The 23,881-nt window shown below is 44.4% G+C and overlaps 1 protein-coding gene and 1 pseudogene across 2 annotated transcripts in view; both read right to left on the bottom strand.

Annotated features, from left to right (window-relative positions):
- DNAJC17 (DnaJ heat shock protein family (Hsp40) member C17) overlaps positions 1 to 23,834 on the bottom strand; it is a 36,149-nt gene extending 12,315 nt beyond the window's left edge. For both annotated transcript variants that reach the window (XM_019725473.2, XM_074327904.1), the window contains exon 1: positions 23,702 to 23,834. In XM_019725473.2, coding sequence (XP_019581032.2) covers positions 23,702 to 23,779 — 78 coding nt within the window. In that variant the 5' untranslated portion in view covers positions 23,780 to 23,834. The remainder of the gene's footprint in view (positions 1 to 23,701) is intronic.
- LOC141570599 (elongation factor 1-alpha 1-like) lies at positions 2,997 to 23,800 on the bottom strand (annotated as a pseudogene).
- Positions 23,835 to 23,881: the final 47 nt, after the last annotated feature.

Genomic DNA, 23,881 nt, shown 5'->3' with positions numbered 1-23,881 from the left:
ACTTCTGCCTGCATATCTCACGTGCTGCTCAAACCTCCCGGCAGGAGCCTCTGGACACGGAGCTTCAGTGTCTGAGGGGACTAACAGATACTCCCACAGAAGTGTGCTGTCAGGACGCAGGGGAGGGCCTGCAGGCAGCTGCCGCACTGCACGCCCACCGCACCCGCCCAGACCGCTGGGCTGTGCTGCCACCTGCTGGACCATGCCAGCACCACACCTCCTGCTGCGCCAGGAGAGCCGGGTGACTCTCCTGGCGCAGCAGGAGGCGGCAGGAACCACTCCCAGGACAGGCCTCGAGCCGCAACGGTGGTGTCGTCATGCTTCCCTGTCTTCCCGCCTTCCCGTCGCCCACCCATGTCCACCTGGGGCACCTGTTCACCTCCCACCCCAACCGAGGTTTTCACCCTTCAAAAATACCAACAGCAACAACGAAATCAAGCTGTTTTCACTACCAGAAAAGGGGAGGTGACAGTTTTATATACAGTCTAACATTTGAAATAGCATCTTTCCTCATTTGTCTTTTCTCCCTTTCTCTTTCTTTTGCCTCCTCCACTGTGCCACCGGCTTCATTTCCTTTTTGTTTTAAATCAGGCCTTTAGTGTGTATTCTTTGTATTTGGGGGTCCTTCCTTTTTATTTTTCTTCAGTAAGTAAAACAATACCAAAAAATGCATAAAGAGAAAGCTAAAAAACTAATGTTCATTCCTCATTTCCCCAGCCCTCTCTTCAAGGTGCCAATGGTGGGCATCTTTCTACGCCTTACTCCTTGCTCATTCCGACATATGTAAGCACGGAAAGCACTACAGGAGGCTTTGGGTTTTGTTCCCCCTCTCTCCCCACCTCTCCCTCTGATCCCACCCCCACCCTCTCTCTCAGATGGGCGAAAAGAGGCAGGGAGGAGGGGTTTCTAGCGCCTCACCTTGCAACACTGCCCTTCGAATGAACTTTCTTAGGACCAGGAGTAGGAGTGTCCTACTGATGTGGGGGGATTTGGGGGAAGATGGTTTCTTTTGTATCCTAGGGCTTTTAAAAAGTGCTATAGTTGAAGGGCAGGAACGACCAGTAAGAAAGTAAGAAAGGCCATGAGGGGCGGCCAGTTAGCTCAGTTGGCTAGAGTGTGGTATTGATAACACCAAGGATGCCGGTTTGATCCCCACATGGGCCACTGTGAGCTGTGCCCTCCTTAAGAAAAAAAAAAAGAAAAAGAAAAGGGCCACGAGGTGGGCTGGCTGATAGCATCTTCTTCATTTTCTCTTTCTTGCTTTTTTTTTTGCGAGAGAATGCTTTATTAATTTTATTCTGAAGGAATATTAAATATTGTTTTGTGTTTTATAATTCATCAGAAAACTGTTTTTTTACTTAGGGAAACAAAATTGTTCAAAATGAAAAAAATTAATTATATAATAATGGGAAATTAATCTACATGTATTCCTTTGACAAATGTCTATAACCATCTCATCAGATTTTGCTTGAAGCTACTAGTCTAACTAGACCTAGGTTACCTTACTCCCCTGGGACCCCCATCTTACCCCACCCCTCCTGCCTCCCACACTCCCCACATTTACAACCAAACTAGTACCCCATTACTTGATGAATCCTGGACCCCCATTTCTTCAAGGCCTGGCCTGGGCCTCAATTTCCAAACCCCCTTTTAAGGTGTAAGGGGCTGAACATTCTGTATTTCAAGATCCTATACGAAAAAATTACCAGTCTCCTGCACTAACTAGATATTAGCATGGAGAGAGATGAGGCCAGAAAGCCAAGGTCAGGCTGGTATTCATCCCCAGGGAAGGACATCTAAGGGCAGAGGAGAGCTCTCTGAGAGCCCTTCAGTACGACACCAAATCTCCCCCACTCCTGGGTCTGCTGATGGAGCATCTAGGATATGCAGGGGCTGAGCTGGAGCTGGGGATACAGAGAAAAAAATCAGTCATTTCCCTGACACCGAAAGGGAAGGCGACTGCTTAGCAAGCAAGATGGCTGTGAAAAGTTAATTACATTGCAGTGTGTGAGATGCCATAAGAGTGGTCCATAAGAAAGGGGAAAACAGAGAAGGGAGTGACTAAGTTTAGTCCTGAAGGCTTCCTAGAGCAGGCGATATCTGAGCTGGTTCTGAAAGGTGAGTACTTCTCCAAGCAGAAAGCCAGAAAGGCCACTCAAGACAGAGGATATGAAAGAGCCTGACTTCTCTTCAAGTCACAGCTTATAGAAGAAATATAAAAGTTTTGCTTTAATGAGGAAAAGGACACGAAAAGAGAGGGATGGATGCAGTAAAACATGGAGATGAAAATAATGTTTCTGTCAATGGATATTTTGGTTAATTAAAAAACTTTAACCAAAGAAAAATAATGGAAGAAAACTAGGAAAAGAACAAATTCAGACAAACAGATTTCAATGCACAGACTTGAGAGGAAGAAATGTTAGGCAGGAACAAGAGCACACATACATATGGGCAAAGCAGTGCAAACTGGGACAAGAAGAGTTGAAAATAAGGCTTAAGGAATGGTGAAGTTAACTCAGGTATGACACTGAAAATACACAACAGTTAATGTGATTCATAAGGTACGTGTGATTCATAAAACAAAGAGTAGGACAATTAGAAGGAAAGCCCCAGGCTGCTTATGAGCCGGGCCAGATGTGGGGAGACTTCTGGGTTCCAGGGTAATGAACCAGGACAAATAACTGAAGAGGCTTATGGGGTCTCCAAGCCCAAAAAACCTGAACCTCAACACTGTCTGCTATAAAAGTGTATCATAAAGCACAACAGCATCAGGCAAAGTTAATGGAACATAAGCCTGGCCAAGAAATAAACCTTAGTAAGTGTAAAAACTCAAGGTACGTTAAAAGGTATTATTAAAATTTATTACGCTAAGTGAAAAGAGTTAGATCTTCATCTCAAACCATGTATCAAAATAATTCCAGATAGATAAAAAAAAACTAATTATAAAAGAATGAAACTAAAGAAACCTAAAAGAAGGAAAATGATGTGACCTTTAATCTGCTTTTAAGATGGGAAAGAAAATTCCTAAGCATTAAAGTAGAAAACAATCACATGCGCACATGCACACAAACACAAAATGAATGGATTTACAAGGAAAAAAATTGTAATTTCTCCAAGTCAAAATCATAGCCAAAAGACAGGAAAAATGAAAACTAAGGGAAGCATGTATTTTCATGAAATATGACAGACACCAAATCCTTATATATAAAGAAATTACACAGAAAAAAACAAACTACAAGAAAATAGAGAAAGAACATGAAGAGACAATTCATAAAATATAAATGGGTAATAACGTGAAAAATGTTCAGCCACACACATAAAAATTAAGTCATTTTTCACCTTACTCATTAACAACAAGTAAAAAAGAAAAAGGTAGTATTTAATGGCTTTGTGGTGAATACGAGTACGTAAATTGACATGACGATTCTGGAAAGCTGCATGTACATATCAGGAAGCTAGGAAAAGTACAAACCCTTTGATCCAGCAAGGCCTCCTCTAAGAGTCTATTCTAAAGAAATATTTAGAAATTCATACAACATTTATAAACACTTCTGTTCATTTGTAGCATTATTTATAACAGAAAATTCAGAAATAATTCACATCCTGAAACAACAAAAATAGTAGCTAGCACTTACATAATGCTTACTGTGTCAAACTCTGTTGGAAGTTTTTTTATTTCCTTAAACTTTGTTTTAATGGGTCTCAAAACTCTGTGACAGATTTTTGGTCAAGTTGTTTTCATTAAAAAGTATTGATTTTAAAAACTAATAACTTAAAAACTACCACACACAAAAAACAAATGGTCCACAAAACATTCTCCTTTCCCTCTGTAGGTTTTACGATGCACTGTAATCATTAAACCAGTCTTTTGCTATTACACTTAAATGGCCAATGGAGACAAACAGTTCTGAGACCCTCCGTCCCACTGATTAAGACTGGGGTGGCAGGTATTGAGGATAATATTCCCTTCGCCTTCTGAGCTTTCTGGGCAGACTTGGTGACCTTGCCAGCCCCAGCTGCTTTCTTGTCCACTGCTTTGAAGACACCCACAGCAACTGTTTGTCTCATGTCATGAACAGCAAAACGGCCCAGAGGAGGGTAGTCAGAGAAGCTCTCAACACACAGGGTTTGCCAGGAACCATATCGACAATGGCAGCATCACCAGATTTCAAAAACTTCGGGCCATCTTCCAGCTCTTTCCCTGAACGACGATCAATCTTCTCCTTCAGCTCCGCAAATTTGCAAGCAATGTGAGCTGTGTGACAGGGGAGCACAGGTGCGTATCCAGCACCGATTTGGCCTGGATGGTTCAGGAGAATCACCCGAGCTGTGATGCCAGCCGCTTCTATTGGTGGGTCATTTTTGCTGTCACCAGTCAGACTGCCATGACTAACATCTTTTTTTTTTTTTTTTTTTTTTAAGATTTTATTGGGGAAGGGGAACAGGACTTTATTGGGGAACAGTGTGTACTTCCAGGGCTTTTTCCAAGTCAAGTTGTTGTCCTTTCAATCTTAGTTGTGGAGGGTGCCGTTCAGCTTCAAGTTGTTGAACTTTCAGTCTTAGTTGTGGAGGGCACAGCTCAGCTCCAGGTCCAATTGCTGTTGTTAGTTGCAGGGGGTGCAGCGCACCATCCCTTGCGGGAGTCGAACCGGCAACCTTGTGGTTTGAGAGGACACGCTCCAGCCAACTGACCCATCTGGGAGCTCAGCGGCAGGTCAGCTCAAGCTGCCGTGTTCAATCTTAGTTGCAGGGGGCGCTGCCCACCATCCTTTGCAGGACTCGAGGAATCGAACTGGCAACCTTGTGATTGAGAGCCCACTGGACCATGTGGGAATCGAACCGGCAGCCTTCGGAGTTAGGAGCATGGAGCTCCAACCACCTGAGCCACTGGGCCGGTCCCACGACTAACATCTTTGACAGACACATTCTTGACATTGAAGCCCACATTGTCCCCCGTGAAGAGCTTCACTCAAAGCTACATGGTGCATTTCAACACACTTTACTTCAATTGTAACGCTGACTGCAGCAAAGGTGACCAGGATGCCGGGTTTGAGAACATCAGTCTCCACTTGGGCCACAGGGACAGTACCGATACCACCAATTTTGCAGACGTCCTGGAGGGGCAGATGCTAAGTTTTGTCAGTTGGACGAGTTGGTGGCAGGATGCAATCCAGAGCTTCAAGCAGCATGGTTCCACTGGCACTGCCATGTTTATGGGTGACTTTCCATCCCTTGAACCAAGGCATGTTAGCACTTAGCTCTCACATGTTGCCACCATTCCAACCAGAAATTGGCACAACTGCTACTGTGTCAGGGTTGTAGCCAATTTTCTTACTGTAGGTGCTGACTTCCTGAACGATTTCCTCGTATCTCTTCTGGCTGTAAGGCGGCTCAGTGGAATCCATTTTGTTAACACCAACAATTAGTTGTTTCACACCGAGTGTGGAAGCCAGAAGGGCATGCTCACGGGTCTGCCCATTCTTGGAGACACCTGCTTCACATTCACCAGCACCAGCAGCAACAATCAGGACAGCAAGTCAGCCTGAGATGTGCCTGTCATCATGTTTTTGATAAAGTCTCTGTCCTGGGGCATCAATGATGGTCACATATTTGCTGGTCTAGAATTTCCACAGGGAGCTATCAGTGGTGATACCACACTCACGTTCAGCTTTCAGTTTATCCAAGACCCAGGCATATTTGAAGGGGCCCTTTCCCATCTCAGCAGCCTCCTTCTCAAATTTTTCGATGATTCTTTTGTTGATCCCACCACATTTGTAGGTCAGATGCCCAGTACTGGTAGACTGGCCGGAATCTGCGTGTCCAATGAGAACAATGTTGATGTGTGTCTTTTCCTTTCCCATTTTGGGTTAGATTCAGCGGTGGTTTTCACTACACCTGTGTTCTGGAGGAAGCCCATTGCAAAAAAAGTTGTTGGACATTCTTTACATGTAATAACTTATTTAACTCTTCATCCCTATGAAGTATAAATTATTATCTTCATTTTAAAAATGAGGAATTTGTGACCTAATGAGGGGTTAACTATGATAATGAAAATCCATTCAATGAAAACTATGCAATCTATTTTAGACAATAAATGTTCTACACCATACAAACATCATAGAAAAAACTGTGACTCCACCCCACCCATGCCATAATGGGTGAACGGGAAGTCCAGACTTCCACCCTCATCAACTATAACAAAAAACCGAAACCTTTGCCAGGGTGATGTCAGAAAAGGCTGAGAACAGAGTTTAACCTGACCAGATGAAAAAATAAAATTATTCCTGGAAGAGAGGATTATAGTTGATATGTTTTCTATAATGAGCTTTATTCCGTTTCACATTAAGAAAAAAATATTTAAAAAATAAACAGACTAAGTTCTCCAAGACACAGGGTGGCTGAATGGATAAAAAAACAAGAGCCATCTATATGCTGCCTATAAGGGACTCACTTCAGATGTAAGACTCATTTCAGATGTAAGACTGAAAGTAAAGGGATGGAAAAAAAAATATTCCATGCAAATGGAAACCAAAAGAAAGCTGGAGTAGCTATACTAATATCAGACAAAATAGACTTTAAGACAAAGAATATAAAAAGAGACAGAGAAAAACATTATATAATGAAAAAGGAGTCAATCCATCAACAGAATATAACATTTGTAAATAGATATGCACCTAACATAAGAGCATCTAAATATATAAAGCCACTACCAAAGACCTAAATGAAGAAAGAAACATCAATACAATAATAGTATGGAATTTTAATATCCCACTTTCATCAATGGATAGAGCATCCAGACAGAAAAACAATAAGGAAACATTAGCCTTAAATGACACATTACATCATTTGGACTTAACAGAAATGTATGGAACATTCCACCCAAAAGCAACAGAATACATGTCCTTTTCAAGCACATATGGAATATTCTCTAGGACAGATCATATGTTAGGCCATAAAACAAGCCTTAATAAAGTTAAGAAAACTGAAATCACATCAAGTATCTTTTCCAGCCACAATGGTATGAAACTAGAAATCAATAACAAGAAGAAAACAAAAATTCACACATATGTAGAGATTAAACAACATAACGACATGCTACTGAACAACCAATGGGTCAAAGCAGAAATCAAAAAACACCTTGAGAAAAATGAAAATAAAAACACAACATACCAAAATTTATGGGATGCAGCAAAAGCAGTTATAAGAGGGAAGTTCATAGCAATAAATATCTACATTAAGAAACAAGAAATATATGGTGATAAAAGGAGAATTGACTCTAGGTGGTGAAAACACAATGTGATATATAGATGATATATTACAGAATTGTACATCTGACACCTATGTAATTTTACTAACCATTGCCACCCTAATAAATTTTAATTAAAAAAAAAAGAAAAAAGAAACAAGAAAGATCTCAAATAAACAATTTAACTTTACATCTCAAGGAACTAGAAAATGAAAAAAAATGAAGCCCAAAGTTAGTAAAAGTAAGGAAATAATCCAGATCAGACTGGAAATAAATATAAACTAAAAGACAATAGAAAAGATCAATGAAACTAAGATAAATCTTTAGCTAGACTAACAAAGAAAAAGAGAGGAGTCAAATAAAATCAGAAATAAAAGAGGAGATGCTACAACTGATATCTATTGACTTCAATAATACATTAGAAGGATAATACACCAAGATAAATGAGATTTATTCCAGGGATGTAAGGATGGTTCGACACCTGCAAATCAATCAATGTGATACATCTCATTAAGAAAAAGGATAAAAATCATATGATCATCTCAATAGATGCAGAAAAGCATTTGACATCCATTTATGATAAAAACTCTCAACAAAGTGGGTATAGGCAGAATGTACCTTAACATAATAAAGGCCATATATAACAAGTCCACAAGCAACTGTGAAAAGCTGAAAGCCTTTCCTCTAAGATCATGAACAAGAAAAGGTTGCTCACTCTCACCACTTTTATTCAACATAATATTAGAATTCCTAACCAGAGCAATTGGAGTGGGGGGAAGGAATAAATAAAAAAGAAAAGAAATAAAAGGTATCCAAACCAAAAAGGAAAAAATAAATTAGTCACTATTTGCAGATGACATATTATATATAGAAAACCCTAAAGACTCCACCAAAACACTATTAGAACTAATAAACGAACTCAGTAAAGGTGAAGGCACAAAATCAATATACAAAAATCAGTTGCATTTCTATACACTAATAAACTATCAGAAAGAAAAAAAATACCACTTATGACTGTAACAAAAAGAACAAAATACGTGTAAGAATAAATTTAACCAAGGCGTTGAAAGAATTGTACACTAAAAACTATAAGATATTGATGAAAGAAATTGAAGACGACACAAAAAAATGGAAAGATATTCATACTCATAGATTGGAAGAATTAATATTGTTAAAATGTCCATCTACCAAAAGCAACCTAAAGACTCAGTGCAATTTCTGTCAAAATTCCAATGGTATTTTTTACAGAAAGAGAACAAGCAATCCTAAAATTTGTATGGAGCCATGAAAGACCACAAACAGCCAAAGCAATCTTTTTTTTATTTTTATTGGAGAACAGTGTGTTTCTCCAGGTCCCCTTAGTTCCAAGTCGTCGTCCTTCAATCTAGTTGTGGAGGGCGCAGCTCACTGGCCCATGTGGGAATCGAACCGGCAACCCTGTTGTTCTGAGCTCACGCTCTAACCAACTGAGCCATATAGCCTCCCACAACCAAAGCAATCTTGAGAAAGAACAAAGCTGGTTTTAAACTATATTACAAAGCTACAGTAATCAAAACAGTATGGTTTTACAGACACAGAGATCAATGAAAAAATAGGAAGCCCAGAAATAAACCCACATATTCATGGTCTATTAATTTACGACAAAGGAATTACAATGGGGAAAGGACAGTCTCTTCAATAAACAGTGTTGGGAAAACTTGGCAGCCATGTGCAAAAGAATGAAATCTTACACTATACACAAAAATCAACTCAAAATGGGTTAAAGACTTCAACGTAAGACCGAAATCCAAAAAACTCCTAGAAGAAAACAGGCAGTAAGCTCCTTGACATCAGTCTTGACAATAATTTTTTGGATTTGACACCAAAAACAAAGGACAAAAGCAAAAAAAGAACAAGTGGGACTATATCAAACTATAAAGCTTCTGCATAGCAAAGGAAACCATCAATAAAATGAAAAGTCAACCTACGGAACAAGAGAAAATATTTGCAAATCATATATCTGATAATGGTGAATATAGAAAATGTATAAAGAACTCATACAACTCAATAGCAAAAAAAACCCAAAAAACAAAAGAATCCAATTAAAAAATGGGCAGAGGATCTAAAGAGACATTTCCCCAAAGAAGATGGCCAACAGATACATGAAAAGGTGCTCAACATCCATAATCATCAGGGAAATGTCAATCAAAATCACAATGAGGTATCACATCACACCTCTTAGAATGGCTGCTATCAAGAAGACAAGAAATAACAAGTGCTGGCAAGGATGTGAAGAAAAGGAACCCTTGTGCATTGTTGGTGGGAATGTAAATTGGTGCAGCCACTATGGAAAACAGTATGGAGGTTCCTCAAAAAATTAAAAATAGAACTACCATATGATCCAGCAATTCTACTTCTGGGTATACAAGTATATCTGAAAGAAATGAAAACACTAACTCGGAAAGATGTATGCACTCCCATGTTCACTGCAGTATTATTTACAATAGCCAAGATAGAGAAGTAACCAAAGTATCCATCAATGGATGAATGGATAAAGAAAACCTCTCTCTCTCTCTCTCTCTCTCTCTCTCTCTCTCTCTCTCTCTCTCACACACACACACACACACACACACAATTCAGCCATAAGAAAAAATCTTGCCATATTTGACAACATAGAGCTAGGCCTTAAGGGCATTACGCTAAGTGAAATAAGTCAGACAGAAAAGGACAAATACCATATGATCTCACTTATATGTGGAATCTAAAAAACAAAACCAAAAAACAACCCAAACTCACAGATACATAGAACAGATTGGTGGTTGCCAGAGGTGGTGTGTGGGGGGTGAGCAAAAGAGGTGAAGAGGGTCAAAAGGTACAAACTTCCAGTTATAAAATAAGTAAGTCCTGGGGATGCAAAGTACAACACGATGACTAGAGTTAACACTATATTGCATATTTGAAAATTGTTAAGCAAGTAGATCTTAAAAGTTCTCATCTCAAGAAAAAATATTCTATAACTACGTTAAGGTGGATGTTAACCAGACTTATTGTGGTCATCGTTTCACAGGATACATGTATCAAATCATTACGTTATACACCTGAAATTAATATAATGTGATATGTCAATTGTGTCTCCATAAAAAACACACAGGGATGTTTAGCTTCTTTCTACTGTTCTAAGCTAGGAGGCAGCACGGTTCACTGAAAGAAACAAGGTTCTAGAGTCTAAGAGATGTATTTTCAAATTTTGACTCTTCCACATACATGACCTTGGGTAAATTACTGACTCTCACTCAGCTTCAGGTTCTCCAGCTACAAAGCGAGGGAAGTATCCCCTCCACACAGGGCTGCTGTAAGGGTTGTATCACCCATGTGATGGACCCGACAAAAACCAGGCCCTCAGTGCAAGTTCCAAACCTCTCACTGATCCACTCCCGGGAGGGAGGTCAGTTGTGACACCAGCCCAGTATGAGGCCAACCTGACAGTAACTCCAGGGAAGGAGGTGGGTCCAGAGTGGGCCCAGGTCAGCCCAATTTGAATTCTTGAGGTAGACAAGTCTGTTGGGGAGGTGGTGGGGAGGGGGGGGCAGTTCTAAAATTCAATCCTTGGTTTGCCCCCAGGGGCTCTGAAATACTCTCATTCAAAGGGCAGAGGGCATGGGTAGGTGACCTGAGACCTTCCAGAGTGGCTGGGAACCAAACCCCAGCTGGCGTAAGAATGCTGGTCCAGTGTGTCTGTCCTGATTAACTAGTTCTTACTATCTGTAGCTGCTAAGCCTGCTCTGGGCAGGGCCCATTCCTGGGTTTTAGCCCGGAAGGCCAGTTTTGACTTTGAACCAGTTGGCCTGGCATTTGATGTTTTGTGTTACAAACTGGATTCCCAGCTTTGGCCAGTATCTTGGAGTGAGTGCTGCCTTGAAGAATTTCTCATCACGTAAACACAACTCTCCCAAAGCAGGCCTTTGAAAAAGCTGCCGGTGTCAACACTGTTTATTATGAAATAATTCTACCTTACGAGAGGCTCAAGAGGCTGGATTCAGGGCAAAAAGCTCCAACAATATTTATCTTAAAGTTGGGAAGGAAGAGGAACTTTCATTAGAACAAAGAAATTGAGGGCCCACATGCGGAATGATGTGGGATGAACATACGACTGTCTATTCCAGGCCTGAGGGCTGGCAGCTCCTCTGTGAGCTGCAGGTGCTGGGATGGCTTAGGCAGGGCTGCGGCCGCCTCGGGAAGATGCCAGAGGCTCCTGCAGTCTTCACACTTGCAATTTCCATCTTGACCTATAGGTTTCTCCAAGGTCCTCTGGTCTCCCTGGCACTTGGAAACATTAATTTGCATCTCCTGAGACTTAGCAGAGAGGAGCTAGGTGACAGCTGCCGGGCTTCCCACCCAAACCCGGCCTAGACCGAGGGTTTTCAGAGAACCAGGCTGTCTCCAAGGCCCAAATGGCAGAACGACAAAGATCTCAGATGAACATAAGCTCCACGAGGACGGTAACCTCCAGTTTGCAGAAGGGTGGTCTTCCTCCTGATGTCGTTCTAAAATGTCTCCACCTACGCCCCCCTTCGCCCTCCGAGGACACGGCTTGAGTGTAATCCGTCTTTCACGTCTCAGGATCGTCATCCAGAGCACAAACTACCAAACAGCGTAACATGTTCAGATGCTACTGAGGGCAAAGAGTCAGGCTGTTGCTATGCTTAGGTGGCGATGACCTCAAGTTCCACACTTTCTACAGTTTTCTCTCTTCCCTAGCCAGGCTCTATCAGACTGTGCCAGATGCCAGCACTTCCCTGGACGCACTTCCACTCTGCAGTTTCTTTTCTGCTCTGGAAGAACAGACACGTGGGTTATAACTGTATCGCAAATGAGAGCACACAGGTGTAGGACATTATGGAGGGTCCCCTCACAAATAAAGGGAACGCATGTTAGGGGGCAGGGAGCTTTGATTATCCCCAGGGCCCAGGACAGTGCCCTGAACAGTACCTGGCACTTAGTAGGCACACAATAAGTACCTGTTGAATGAAAGGGGCAAATAGTCATTTGTTCGCAACCAAATTAGTTCAGGACCACTGAGAGGCATAAGGAAGTGGGTGCTTTCCCGACCCTAAGAGACCTTACACTATTTCACAATTTCCCCTTCTACCTGCTAACACCTCTTGAGAAATCAAGCCTGGAAAAGGGAAGAATCACTATAGCAGACTGCCGGGAGAACCACAGTGGAAACTAAATGTTACCCCTCAGAGCCCACATCACAGCGGGGAAGGATGAGTCATGAATTAACAGCCACTCAGCCCTTCCCGGAGTCTTCAAAACTGGTTCCACCACTTACAGCAACTTGAGCCTAAGCAGGGGAGGGGGCGGGGAGCTGGGTCCCCACCACCTCCAGTGGGCTTTCCTGCCTCCAGTTTCACCTCTTGAGGGAAGTGAACTCCTGACTCGCCCGAAAAAGCAAGGCACTAAGGGGTCCAATAAACATAAAATAGCCATCATTAACTTAAAAGAAAGGTGCCCCACAAAGAAGAGAGATCATTACTTTTATAAAAGGCTACTGTCCTATCTTATAATAAAACTTGGAGCCAGGTAAGTGAGTGGTACAAGTAATGAGGCCAGACTCATAGATGGGACGTGGATATGGAGAGCACGCAGGAAGGCCACTCTGTGTGACAACAGGTACTGAATGAACAAACCACCCCAGTGAATCAGCTGGAAAGGCTGGGTTCCAGGAATGGGAACAGTCAGTAATTTCTCCCCCAGCCTGGGGGAGGCAGACCTCTCCCCATCCCGGCACCGGAACCCGGAGGTTAGGTGACTGCCTGATGTCACAGGCAGGAAGTAAACCGCAGCGCTCTGGCCACTTATGTAAAAGTCCCCTGTGAAACTTACTCTTCTTAAATCTGGAAGGAACAACGTCTGAGAATCACATTCTAGGGTACAACAGAAATATGTGGTTTCCGTACAGGTATTAGCCAGCATACAGGTAAAATAGCCTTTTCCTTAAAGCAATAATAAAATACAACCACCACCACCCCACCCCCTGCAAAATGTCAATATTAAGTCCCATGGTAGTTTTCCAGGTAAATACACTTAAAATTTGAATCTTTGAGTCAGAAGACTGTAGGTCACTACAGAACTATGGACGGCTCCCAAGGCTCATTGCAAACAGGGGGCCAGTCACCCCCAGAGCAGCAGCCTCAGCTCAGCACTCTCCAGATGTGCGCCTGCTGACGGTACCACGACGATTATGGGGACCCTGGCCCTCGCGCCAACACCTCCCTCAGGCTGTAACCATGGCCTGTGATGCAGACTCAGGGCAGTGGCCTGGCAGCGGGACTGCCCGGCATCGCGCACAAGCCCGCCCGGCTTCTCTCCGCACGTCGCCCCTGGGTGCCCCCTGGGACCTGGTCCTCAGCCCGTCCTTCTTCAGCTCCTCCCACCCCTGGTTCTCACCTCTGGGTCCCCCTCTTCCTGGGTCCCAAGCCCTGCCCTGCCCTCCTCCGCCTACTTTCCCCAACCAGCTGATCCCCTGCAGCCCAGTCCATGACCCCCCACCATCATCAGACGCCCCCTTCTCAGGCCCTGCTTCCTCCCTCCCGCCCTCCCCTAAGCACCTCTGCATCAGGCTCAGACTCCAAAATACTTGCCTACGTCCTCCTCTCAGTTTGGAGATGCCCACCCTTCAGGTATCAGATACCCTGGGGCTGGCTGCCCCTTGCCTCTCCCTACTGCCTGCTGTCACCCTCACCCCTGGAGACCTGGGTCCCCAGCCCCAAAGCTGCTGTCTCTGCCTGGCCTCTGCCCTCTCCCAGGTGCACAACTCCTTTGTGGGCCCTGGTACTTCCTGTATCTCATTCATTTCTTTTGTGCCTAACACACTGGTTTCATAAACAAATTTATATTAGTAAAAAGAAAGGAGTTGATTTAAAGAAAAATAATATTAACTAGGTAACAGTATTCAGAGACAGCAAAAATAGGGAAGAGCTATGCAAATGGAGACCATTTTGAATACTGCCTCGTTTGAAATGGAAACTCTGGTTCGTTTTAACACAAATGTTAACGCACTTCCTCAAACTGTCCACGTGGGCTTATACCTGCTGGGTTCACCCAGGAGGAGCAGCCTGACTCACTGTCAAATCTCTTGGTCACAGTTAGAGGTGGGAAACTCTCTGGGGCCCAAAGACCCGTTTCTTACGGCCCTAATTGCTCCTGAAGTGTGGGTCATGGGAAAAGCTCTGAAAGAGGAGCAGAAAATTTGGGTTTGGGCAGGCACTCTGCATTTACTAGCCACCTTACGCTGGGCAAATCAATTAAACTCTTTCAGCCTTCATCTTCTCATCTATAAATTGGAGCTAATGGTCCTTGCCTACCTCACAGCCTTGTTTTGAAGATCACATCAAATGAGATAATTTATGTGAAAGCACTTTGGTGTCACATAAATGTGAGGTATTATCCTGCATGCTAATGAGTAGCTTACAGCTTACAAACACAAATGAATCATTCCTTTTGACTGAACAGGCAGCCAAATAACTTCCAAAATCCAGCGCTTCAGCCAGACACGCAAACTCAGGAGTGAGTTAACCATCAGAAAGATGCCGAGACTTGGAGGCCTGGCTCCCAGTCCTGCCCAGTGCTGGTCAGGCTCTCGGTGAACAAATGACGGTCGTCAAGAGCAACCAGGCTCGGTGCCAACCGCAAGGACTCAGCACTGGCCTGGAGGTAAGAAGTCTTGGGGAGGTTTCTGTGGGAGACAGTGGGCCCAGTCAGGCACACCTCAAATTCAGGAAGGGGCCCCAGAGCCCACAGGAGCAAGTTTAACCAGCCTAGGGCCTAGAGGCCCAAAGATGCCACATTTTTCAGCTTTATCTCCTGCCACCTCCTCAGTGAACCCTGGACAATGTCACGCCAGGCACTGTTATATCTACAGCTTCGTGCTCATGCTCTTCTCTGTCCTCCAAAACTTACTCTTCTTAAATCTGGAAGGAACAACGTCTGAGCATCACATTCTAGGGTACAACAGAAATATGTGGTTTCCATAACGGTATTAGCCAGCATACAGGTAAAATAGCCTTTTCCTTAAAGCAATAATAAAATACAACCACCCCCATCCCCACCCCCTGCAAAATGTCAATATTAAGTCCCATGGTAGCTTTCCAGGTAAATACACTTAAAATTTGAGTCTTTGAGTTTGAAGCCGACAGAGGGCTTCAACTGAAAGGCGAGGTGGCTACAGAAAGGAGAGAGAGACGCATGTCAGCTGCAGGGGAGCGGCAATCATGTTACACTGGGGCTCCCGCCTGGTCTGACACTCCCTCACTGAGTGATCTCTGGCAAGTTCCATAACCTCTCTGGACCTCCATCCTCCTGGCTAGAAAATGAAAAGAGCAGATGACCATGGAGATCCCTTTTAACCCCGCTGTGACATATTCCTTTCTCCCCTCAAGGTCATGCACAAAACCCTTCCCGAGGGACGCCTTCCCTGACCCTGCCAGACACGCATCACGCCTTCCTCTTGATTCCTACAGCATTTTCCTCATACACTTCCCTGGGCCTCTTTCACTCTACCTCCCTGCTTACTGCACTGCGCGAGCTGCCTGCAGGCAGAAGTGGTGTCTAACAGTCCCACATGCACCTGCTCCCTGGTGACACGCTCCACTCATCTGTCAATTGGAACTGACAGTGACCTCTGCTGATGCTCAGCTTTGTTCCTCCTGATCCCCGCCTCCTTCCTACCCTGACCTCTGCCTCAGGCGGGAATCACTGCTGTCGCGCTGGGTGGATCAGCGGGGTCTGTCAGGACTGGGCTGAGTGAGAGGGGGGAGGAAGGAGGGCAACCTTGTCACGTGCTGTGGGCCGGGGGTATCTGACTTGAGCGCTTACAGTGAAGGAAGATGGAACAATAATAATAGCAAGAACTACCCTGTGGTAGGTACGCACTCTGTGCCAGGCCCGTGCCAAGTGCTTTGCCCGGACTGAGTTTCACAACAATGCCGGCCAGGAGGAACGGCCATCATCCGCACTGTGCAGACGGGGAAGCCAGAGCACACAGAGGTGAAATATTTGCTCAAGGTCACAAATTAGGTAAGTCATAGGACCAGTACTCAGGCAGTCTGACTCCGAAGTCCACTTTCTTAACTAGCACTGGTCGTAAGTACAAAGGCACATTTGTAATTCCCAACATTGCTCAGTGCTCTGTATTATGATTTCCATCCCCTCTCAACACACAGCAGATGTAGCAAGCCACAATTCTTGGCCTTACTTGTCAAGATTAGTATTTTCTACACCAAGTTATACTCTAGGAAATTGTCATCTGATTTGAAAATGTCAACTTCTAGAATTATCAACTTTAACTTCTGCCTTTCAAGATGGGCCACTGGAGCAAGAGACAGGGAGCTGGAAACAGGTGAGATGGGCTGACCCTGCAGGGACCGCTGTCTTCACATTTGACCCCAGCGCTAGGCTCTGGGAAGGGCACGTGATAGGCACTTAATAAAAGTTTGTGGGATCAAACGGTGTTTGTAGGAAATGTTTCTACCCTCCTCTAAAACACACACAGAGGAGGGGAAAGGAAGCCAAAAAGAAGCAGGGAGAACACCATAAAGTTTGATTAAATAAAGGGTTTGTGTGCCTGCTCTGGGCAAGACAGTGGGCACGCAGCAGGCTGCTTTCAAGAGTCAGGGCGGGGGCTCCCAGCAGAGAGACGGGCCATCTCCTACCTACTCAGTGGGAGTACAGGTCGGTACCACCTTTCTGAAAGACAATTTTGAAAAAGCTTTTAAGTTTATTTACTTCGGGGCTAGTAATTTCACTTTGCCACAAAGCATTACTGCCTAAGAAAATAATAACACTCACTGAATTATTCAACGAGGACTTACTGAGCACCTATGAAGGGTTAGGGAGTATTCTGGGTGCCAGAGACAGGCAGTGAACAAAAGAGAAGTCCCTTCCTCGCTGGATTTTTTTACATTCTAATGGGAAAGACCAATGGTAAGCAAATGGGTATGTAATATAATGTAAAGTAATGAGATGTGCTACTTAAAAATATATAGCAGAGTAAGGGTGTGACAGCTAATTTAAATAGGTGGTCAGGGAAAGCCTCTCGGAAAAGGTAACATTCAAATGGAAACTTGAATAAGGTGTGGGAGTGAGAAATACAACTGCCAGGAGAAAGATGTTCTAAGCAGAAGGTTTAGCAAATGTAAAGGCCCTGAAGCAACGATGTGTTAGGTGAGTTTGAAAAAAACGTCACTGGAGGTCCATTTCATACCCATTAGGATGGTTATTATCCAAAATCAGGGAAAATAACAAGTCTTGGGGAGGACGTGGAGAAATTGGCTCCCTCGTGCCCTGCTGGTGGGAAGGTGCCCTGCGCAGCTGCTGTGGACGCCAATATGGCGGGTCCTGAAACCAGGAGACCTGGCGCTGCCCTAGGACCCAACCATCCCACCTCTGGGCAGGGCCCCAAAGAACAGAAAGCAGGATATTTACACACCACGTTCACAGCAGCATTATTCACAATAGCCAAAAGGTGGAAACAACCCAAGTGTCCATCAAAAGACGAATGGGTAAACAAAATGTGTTTTATACGTACAATGGAATATCATTCAGCCGTATAAAGGAAGGAAATTCTGACACATGCTACTACATGGGTGAATCTTAAAAATATTACCTTAAGTGAAATAAGCCAATCACAAAAGTACGAATATTAGAATATTATATGATATTTGTATGTTCGTTTATATGAGGTACATAGAATAGTTAAGTTCATAGGGAAAAAAGTAGAAAAGTATTTACCAGGGTCCGAGGGGAGAAGGGAATGGAAGTGAATGATCAGGAGAATGGAATTTCAGTTTGGGATGATGGGAAAGTTCTGGAGATGGATAGTGGTGATGGCTGCACAACAATGTGAATGTACTTAATACACTCAAAAAGAGTTAAAGTGGTAAATGTTACTTTTTATCACAATTTAAAAAAAAAATCCCAGGACGATGTGGTGGAGCAGTGAGCAAGGAGAGAACTTCTGGTAGGGAAAGTGCAGAAAAGGCGATGAGGGCACCATGGGCCAAGGAAGGCGGTCGGGTTTCATTGTAAGAACGATGAGAAGCCAATGGGGAGTTAGGAGCAGAGGTGACACAATCGGATTTACATTCTAAAGACTCACTCTGGCTGCTGTGTGAAGAGGGTCAAGGGGCAAGAAGAGAACTAGAAAAAGGGTCAGAAGGCCACTGCAGTCACCCAGGTAACTCCTGAGGTTATTTCATCTTTTGAGGATTTGCAAATGGCATGAATCCACGAACTACTCTTCATGTTGGCCCTGGGCCCTGCCCATCCTGCGTGTACGTGCGAGTGTGTGTGTGTGAGTGTGTATACAGAAATGTGCACATGAGCACCGAGAATCTGGGGCTCGCTGCTTCCGGTTCTAGCAGGGCACTGGTCCCCAGAGCACGCGCCTCTCGCCAGGAGCACTGCCATACCACGCCCAGGCCCTCGACTCAAGGCTTTCCTGTAAGAAACGACACCTTGCCCTGCCTGTCTCTTCTAGTGCTGGGTAGGGAACAAAAATGTCTACCTTTGGGAATTGCTCTCACAATTCCCATGAATGTGGTGTTTAGCCCACTTTTGGGCCTTCGGGTTTGTTGTGATAAGAGAGAAAAACGTTTCCAGAAGGGCTACTAGCTCCACATACACAAAGGTGGAGTTGGACTTGTCCCTAACTCTGGCAGACGTAGGCAAACTTTTTCTGTAAAAGGCCAGATAATAAAAACTTTAGGGGGCTACACATGGTCTTTGTCACATATTCTTTTGTTTTTGTTTTATTGTGGTAAAATATATATAACATAAAATACACATAACATAAAATTTACTGTTCCCACTTTTAAGTGTACAGTTCTGTGACATTAAGTATATTCACATCATTGTGCAACCATCACCACCATGTTTCCAGAACTTTTTTTCACGTTCCCCAACTGAAATTCAACACCAATTAAACACTAACTCCTCATTCCATTGCCACTCCAGTCCCTGGCAGCCACCATTCTACCTTCTTTCTATGAAGCTGACTATTCTAGGAACCTTATAGAAGAGGAATCATACAGTATTTGTCCTTTTGTGACTGGCTTATTTCACTTAGTATCATGTCTTCAAATTTCATCCATGCTGTAGCACGTGTCAGAATTTCCTTCAGTTTTAAAGCTGAATAATATTCCATTGTATGTATTTCCCACATTTGGTTTATCCATTCATCTGCTGGTGGCTACTTGGGTTGCTCACACCTTTTGTCTATTGTGAATAATGCTGCTATGAACATGTACAAATATCTGCTCAAGTCCATGCTTTCATTTCTTTTGGGTATACACCCAGAAGTGAAAGCATTGAATCATATGGTAAACCTTTGTTTAATGTTTTGAGGAATTGCCATGCTGTTTTTCCACAGTAGCTGCAGCACCAGTTACATACAAGGATCCCAGTTTCTCCACATCCCCACCAACACTTGTTATTTTCTGTATTTTTGTTTTTGTCTTTATAATAGCCATCTGAATGAATGTGAAGTGGCATCTCATTATAGTTTTGATTTGCATTTACCTAATGACGGCTGGTATTAAACACCTTTTCATGTACTTATTGGCCATTTGTATAACTTTTTTGGAGAAATGGCTATTCAATTCCTTTGCCCATTTTTTAATTGAGTTGTTTGGGTTTTTGTTGTCGTTGTGTTTTTTATACTCCTTTAAACATGTAAAAACCATTCTTAGCTCATGGGCCATTAAAAAAACAGGTCACAAAGATAAACGACAAAACAAAATAAAAAACAAACAAACAAAAAACAGGTCTTGGGCCACTGACTGCCCCCAGGTCTCCTGATTCTCAAGTCCAGTTGTTGCAGTGGCTTCTTTGACCACTACTTGATTCATTCAACAAATATCTATTGAGAGCCTACTCTGCGCCAGTCACCAGGCAAAGGGCTGATGCGGACGTGAATGGACCAGATCCGTTCCTGAGAGCTGAGTACAGGGGAGCGTAAGGCACGAGACAAACAATCACACAAATGAATATATAACTGCAAACTGAACTAAGGGCTGGAACCAGGCTAACGAAGGAGGAAGAACTCTCCTGGCAGAGGGAAAAGCATGTACGAAGGGGTAAGAAATTCTATTGAGGGGCAGCTGGATGGCTCAGTTGGTTAGAGCGTGAGCTCTGAACAACAGGGTGGCCGGTTCGATTCCTACATGGGCCAGTGAGCTGTGCCCTTTACAACTAGATTGAAGACAACGAGCTGCCGCTGAGCTTCCAGAAGGGTGGCCAGACAGCTCAGCTGGTCAGAGAGTGAGCTCTCCACAACAACATTGCTGGTTCAATTCCCACATGGGATGGTGGGCTGTGACCCCTGCAACTAAAGACTGAAAACAGCAACTGGACTTGGAGCTGAGCTGCACTCTCCACAACTAGATTTAAGGACAACAACTTGGAGCTGATGGGCCCTGGAGCAACATACTGTCCTCCAATATTCCCCAATAAAATGTATTTAAAAAAAAGCAAGCTCTGAACAACAGTGTTGTCGGCTTGATTCCTACGTGGGCCAGTAAGCTGTGCCCTCCACAACTAGATTGAAGGACAACTACTTGGAGCTGATGGGCCCTGGAGAAACACACTGTTCCTCAATGTTCCCCAACAAAAAATGTTTCAAAATTAAAAAAAAAAAAAGGGGGCCGGCCCGGTGGCTCAGACGGTTAGAGCTCTGTGCTCCTAACTCCGAAGGCTGCTGGTTCGATTCCCACATGGGCCAGTGGGCTCTCAACCACAAGGTTGCCAGTTCAACTCCTCGAGTCCCGCAAGGGATGGTGGGCTCCACCCCCTGCAACTAAGATTGAACATGGCACCTAGAGCTGAGCTGCGCCCTCCACAACTAAGACTGAAAGGACAACAACTTGAAGCTGAACGGCACCCTCTACAACTAAGATTGAAAAGACAACAACTTGACTTGGAAAAAAGTCCTCAAAGTACACACTGTTCCCCAATAAAGTGCTGTTCCCCTTCCCCAATAAAATCTTTAAAAAAAAAAAAAAAAAAGAATGACTCCAGTTTCCTAGCTCAAGTGGATGGATGGTGGTACCATTTACTGAGATGGAGAAGTCCAAGGAAGAAGCAGGTCTGGAGAGGGTTCAAGAGTTCATTTAGGGATGTAGTAAGATTTAGACCCCTAGAAACATCCAAATGGAGAGGTCAAATAGGCAGATGGATATGTAGATTTGGGATGCAGAAAAGGATTCAGATTTGGTCTGAAAAGAAGTTAAATTTGGTGGTGCTCGTACTTCCACTGAGCTGTACGGGGCTGCAAAGGGCCAGAGTGGCACAGTGGAAGGAGCACTGACCTGGGCTAGGTATCAGGGGATCCGGGTTCTAGTCCCAATTCTGTCACTAACCATCCTCTCTGAGATTCAGTTTCACCATCAGTAACACAGGAGGTTGGCCTAGATTGGGGCTTCTTTAATCTTTTTTGGGATAAGAATGACCATCTCTCCTCAAAAATAAACAGACAAAAAACATTACACGTGTTTATTTATTCCTTGGTGCCTTTCTGTGGACCCTGAATTAGGAACTCCTAGACTATATGACCAGACAACCAAAGTTGAGGAAGCCTTCCTTGAATACACTTTAAAATCTGTTGGTCCTCCCGGTCCCCCTAGAGAATATGACAGGCATTGAACCAGGGACAGGGGACACCAGCGCCGAGGTCTCCCCGGTCCTCCCCCGAAAATTATCCATTACCATGAAGTTAGCCACAATATCCAAAGGCCCCAACCTACTTTTCAAGGTTTATCTTCTTTTACCCTTTCTTCTTGGCCTATGCTCCAAATTGGATTACACACATTCTCCCCTTTCTTGGAATAGCCTTCCTCCGTATCACCACACATCCAAACTCTGCCTGTTCTTCAAGGTTTCAAATGCCTTCTCTGCTTCCCTCACCGCTTCTCCCAAACTAGAAGCAACTGCAGCCTCCTCTGAACACCCACAGCACTTTCTCTGTATCCTTCTGGAGGAACGTACAACGTTCTCCCTCATGTTACAGTAGTGCCTCCCTACTAAAAGGCAGGAGTAGCACCTGTTGCCCTTTATAAAGGGACTTCTCACATATCTCTTATCTCATCTGAGTGAAAATCGGATCCCAACCACACTGGCCTGCTTAGACCTTGGTCTCTTGCCTAGACAACAGCCCCACCGGATCCCCTAGTGGCAGTTCCTCAACCTACCCCCCTACTCATGTCCATTCTGCACACTGATGTTGAATGTTTACTTTAAAATCTGATTATGGCACTTCTCTGAGTAATATATACATCAACAGCTCCCAAATGCCTTCCTCAGGAGTCCTCAACTTCAGGGTTCCAACACACTGGCTAGATCAGGTGTGAAATGTCCAAAGTCATTTCTCACTATTATGGAAGGACAAGTTAAACAATTTAAAAATATAAAGCACTTAGAATAGTGCCCAGCATATAGTAAGCATTATATAGGTTTTAGGCATTATTAATACTGAAATGTTGGGACTTATGAAACAGGTGTAGCAAATGTTTTTGGTGCTCTGTCCACATCCCCATGGCCCTCTTCTGATTTTACCTGCAGCTGCAGGGACAGTTCTGTACAGGCTTACAGCATCTCTCCTCAAGGGTCCTATGGGTCTCCCTGCTTTTCTGTCCCAGAGCTTCCTCTTCTTACAAGCTCACTCAGTCCATGAGGGGGGCAGCATGGAAGTACAGGGGCATAGGTAGGCATTAACTTTCATCTGATGAATTAGTTGCCTCCCCTTCCTACACCGCTACAACTACCAACCATGATCCAGGGGAAGGTAACAGAAATCTTTATTACAGCTTGGTCAGTGTTCCACTCGCTGGCACTTTTATCAATACCTTCCTGTGGAGTTTCAGGCCATCTGCTTTACCCTTCTGGTCCTCCTGCTTTTGGCCCACTGCTACTTTAAGAGTCAATGGGCAGGGGTGGAAAAGAAAACAGAGACGGTAGAGTCATAGGTCCCAATGCCAAGGAGAGGGTGAAAAGAGAGGGGAGGGGCCTTGGGACCTGGCCTCTCCTTTGCCCTAGGCTCTAAGTGGAGTTAAATCAGCCTTCAGGAGAGACTGAATGAAATCCTTTCAGCCACAGTCAAGACAGAAACGGAATCAAAGGCTGACCTGCGCAGGCGCAGGGAGGAGGCTGGGTTCCCTCCCAGGCTCACCCCGCGGCCACAGGGAGAGTAGAGCACCCCGCACGAAAGCCTCCCTGCTGGGACCCCCCCTCCCCTTCCTTGTGAGGCCCTCAGAGCATGGAACGGTCTGGGAGCCCACCTTCTGAGGCCGTCAGGCCGCTCGTCGCTCCCCGCCCAGAGCCCGGCCGAACCTGGAAAGCGGATGCTAGCCGCGGGCTAGGCGCCAAGACAGGAAGGGCCACCAGACCTCTCGGATCGGCTCTCCTCGCCACGGTTCTTACCTCTTTGTCCGCTGCCTTTTCCTCAATACCTAGCAGCGCGTACAGGTCCATCTGTAAGAGCTCCTCGGTCACCGCCATGGTTCCAACCCTGAAGGGATCGTACTACAACTCCCAAGAGCCTCAGCGTGCGCGGGGATTCTCGGGGACTGTCGGCCCTGAGCCGGCCTAATGGCGCTTAGC

This window comes from Rhinolophus sinicus, linkage group LG03, assembly GCF_036562045.2.
Source record: "Rhinolophus sinicus isolate RSC01 linkage group LG03, ASM3656204v1, whole genome shotgun sequence".
NCBI lineage: Eukaryota > Metazoa > Chordata > Mammalia > Chiroptera > Rhinolophidae > Rhinolophus > Rhinolophus sinicus.
This window is presented reverse-complemented; position numbering and strand designations above follow the sequence as displayed.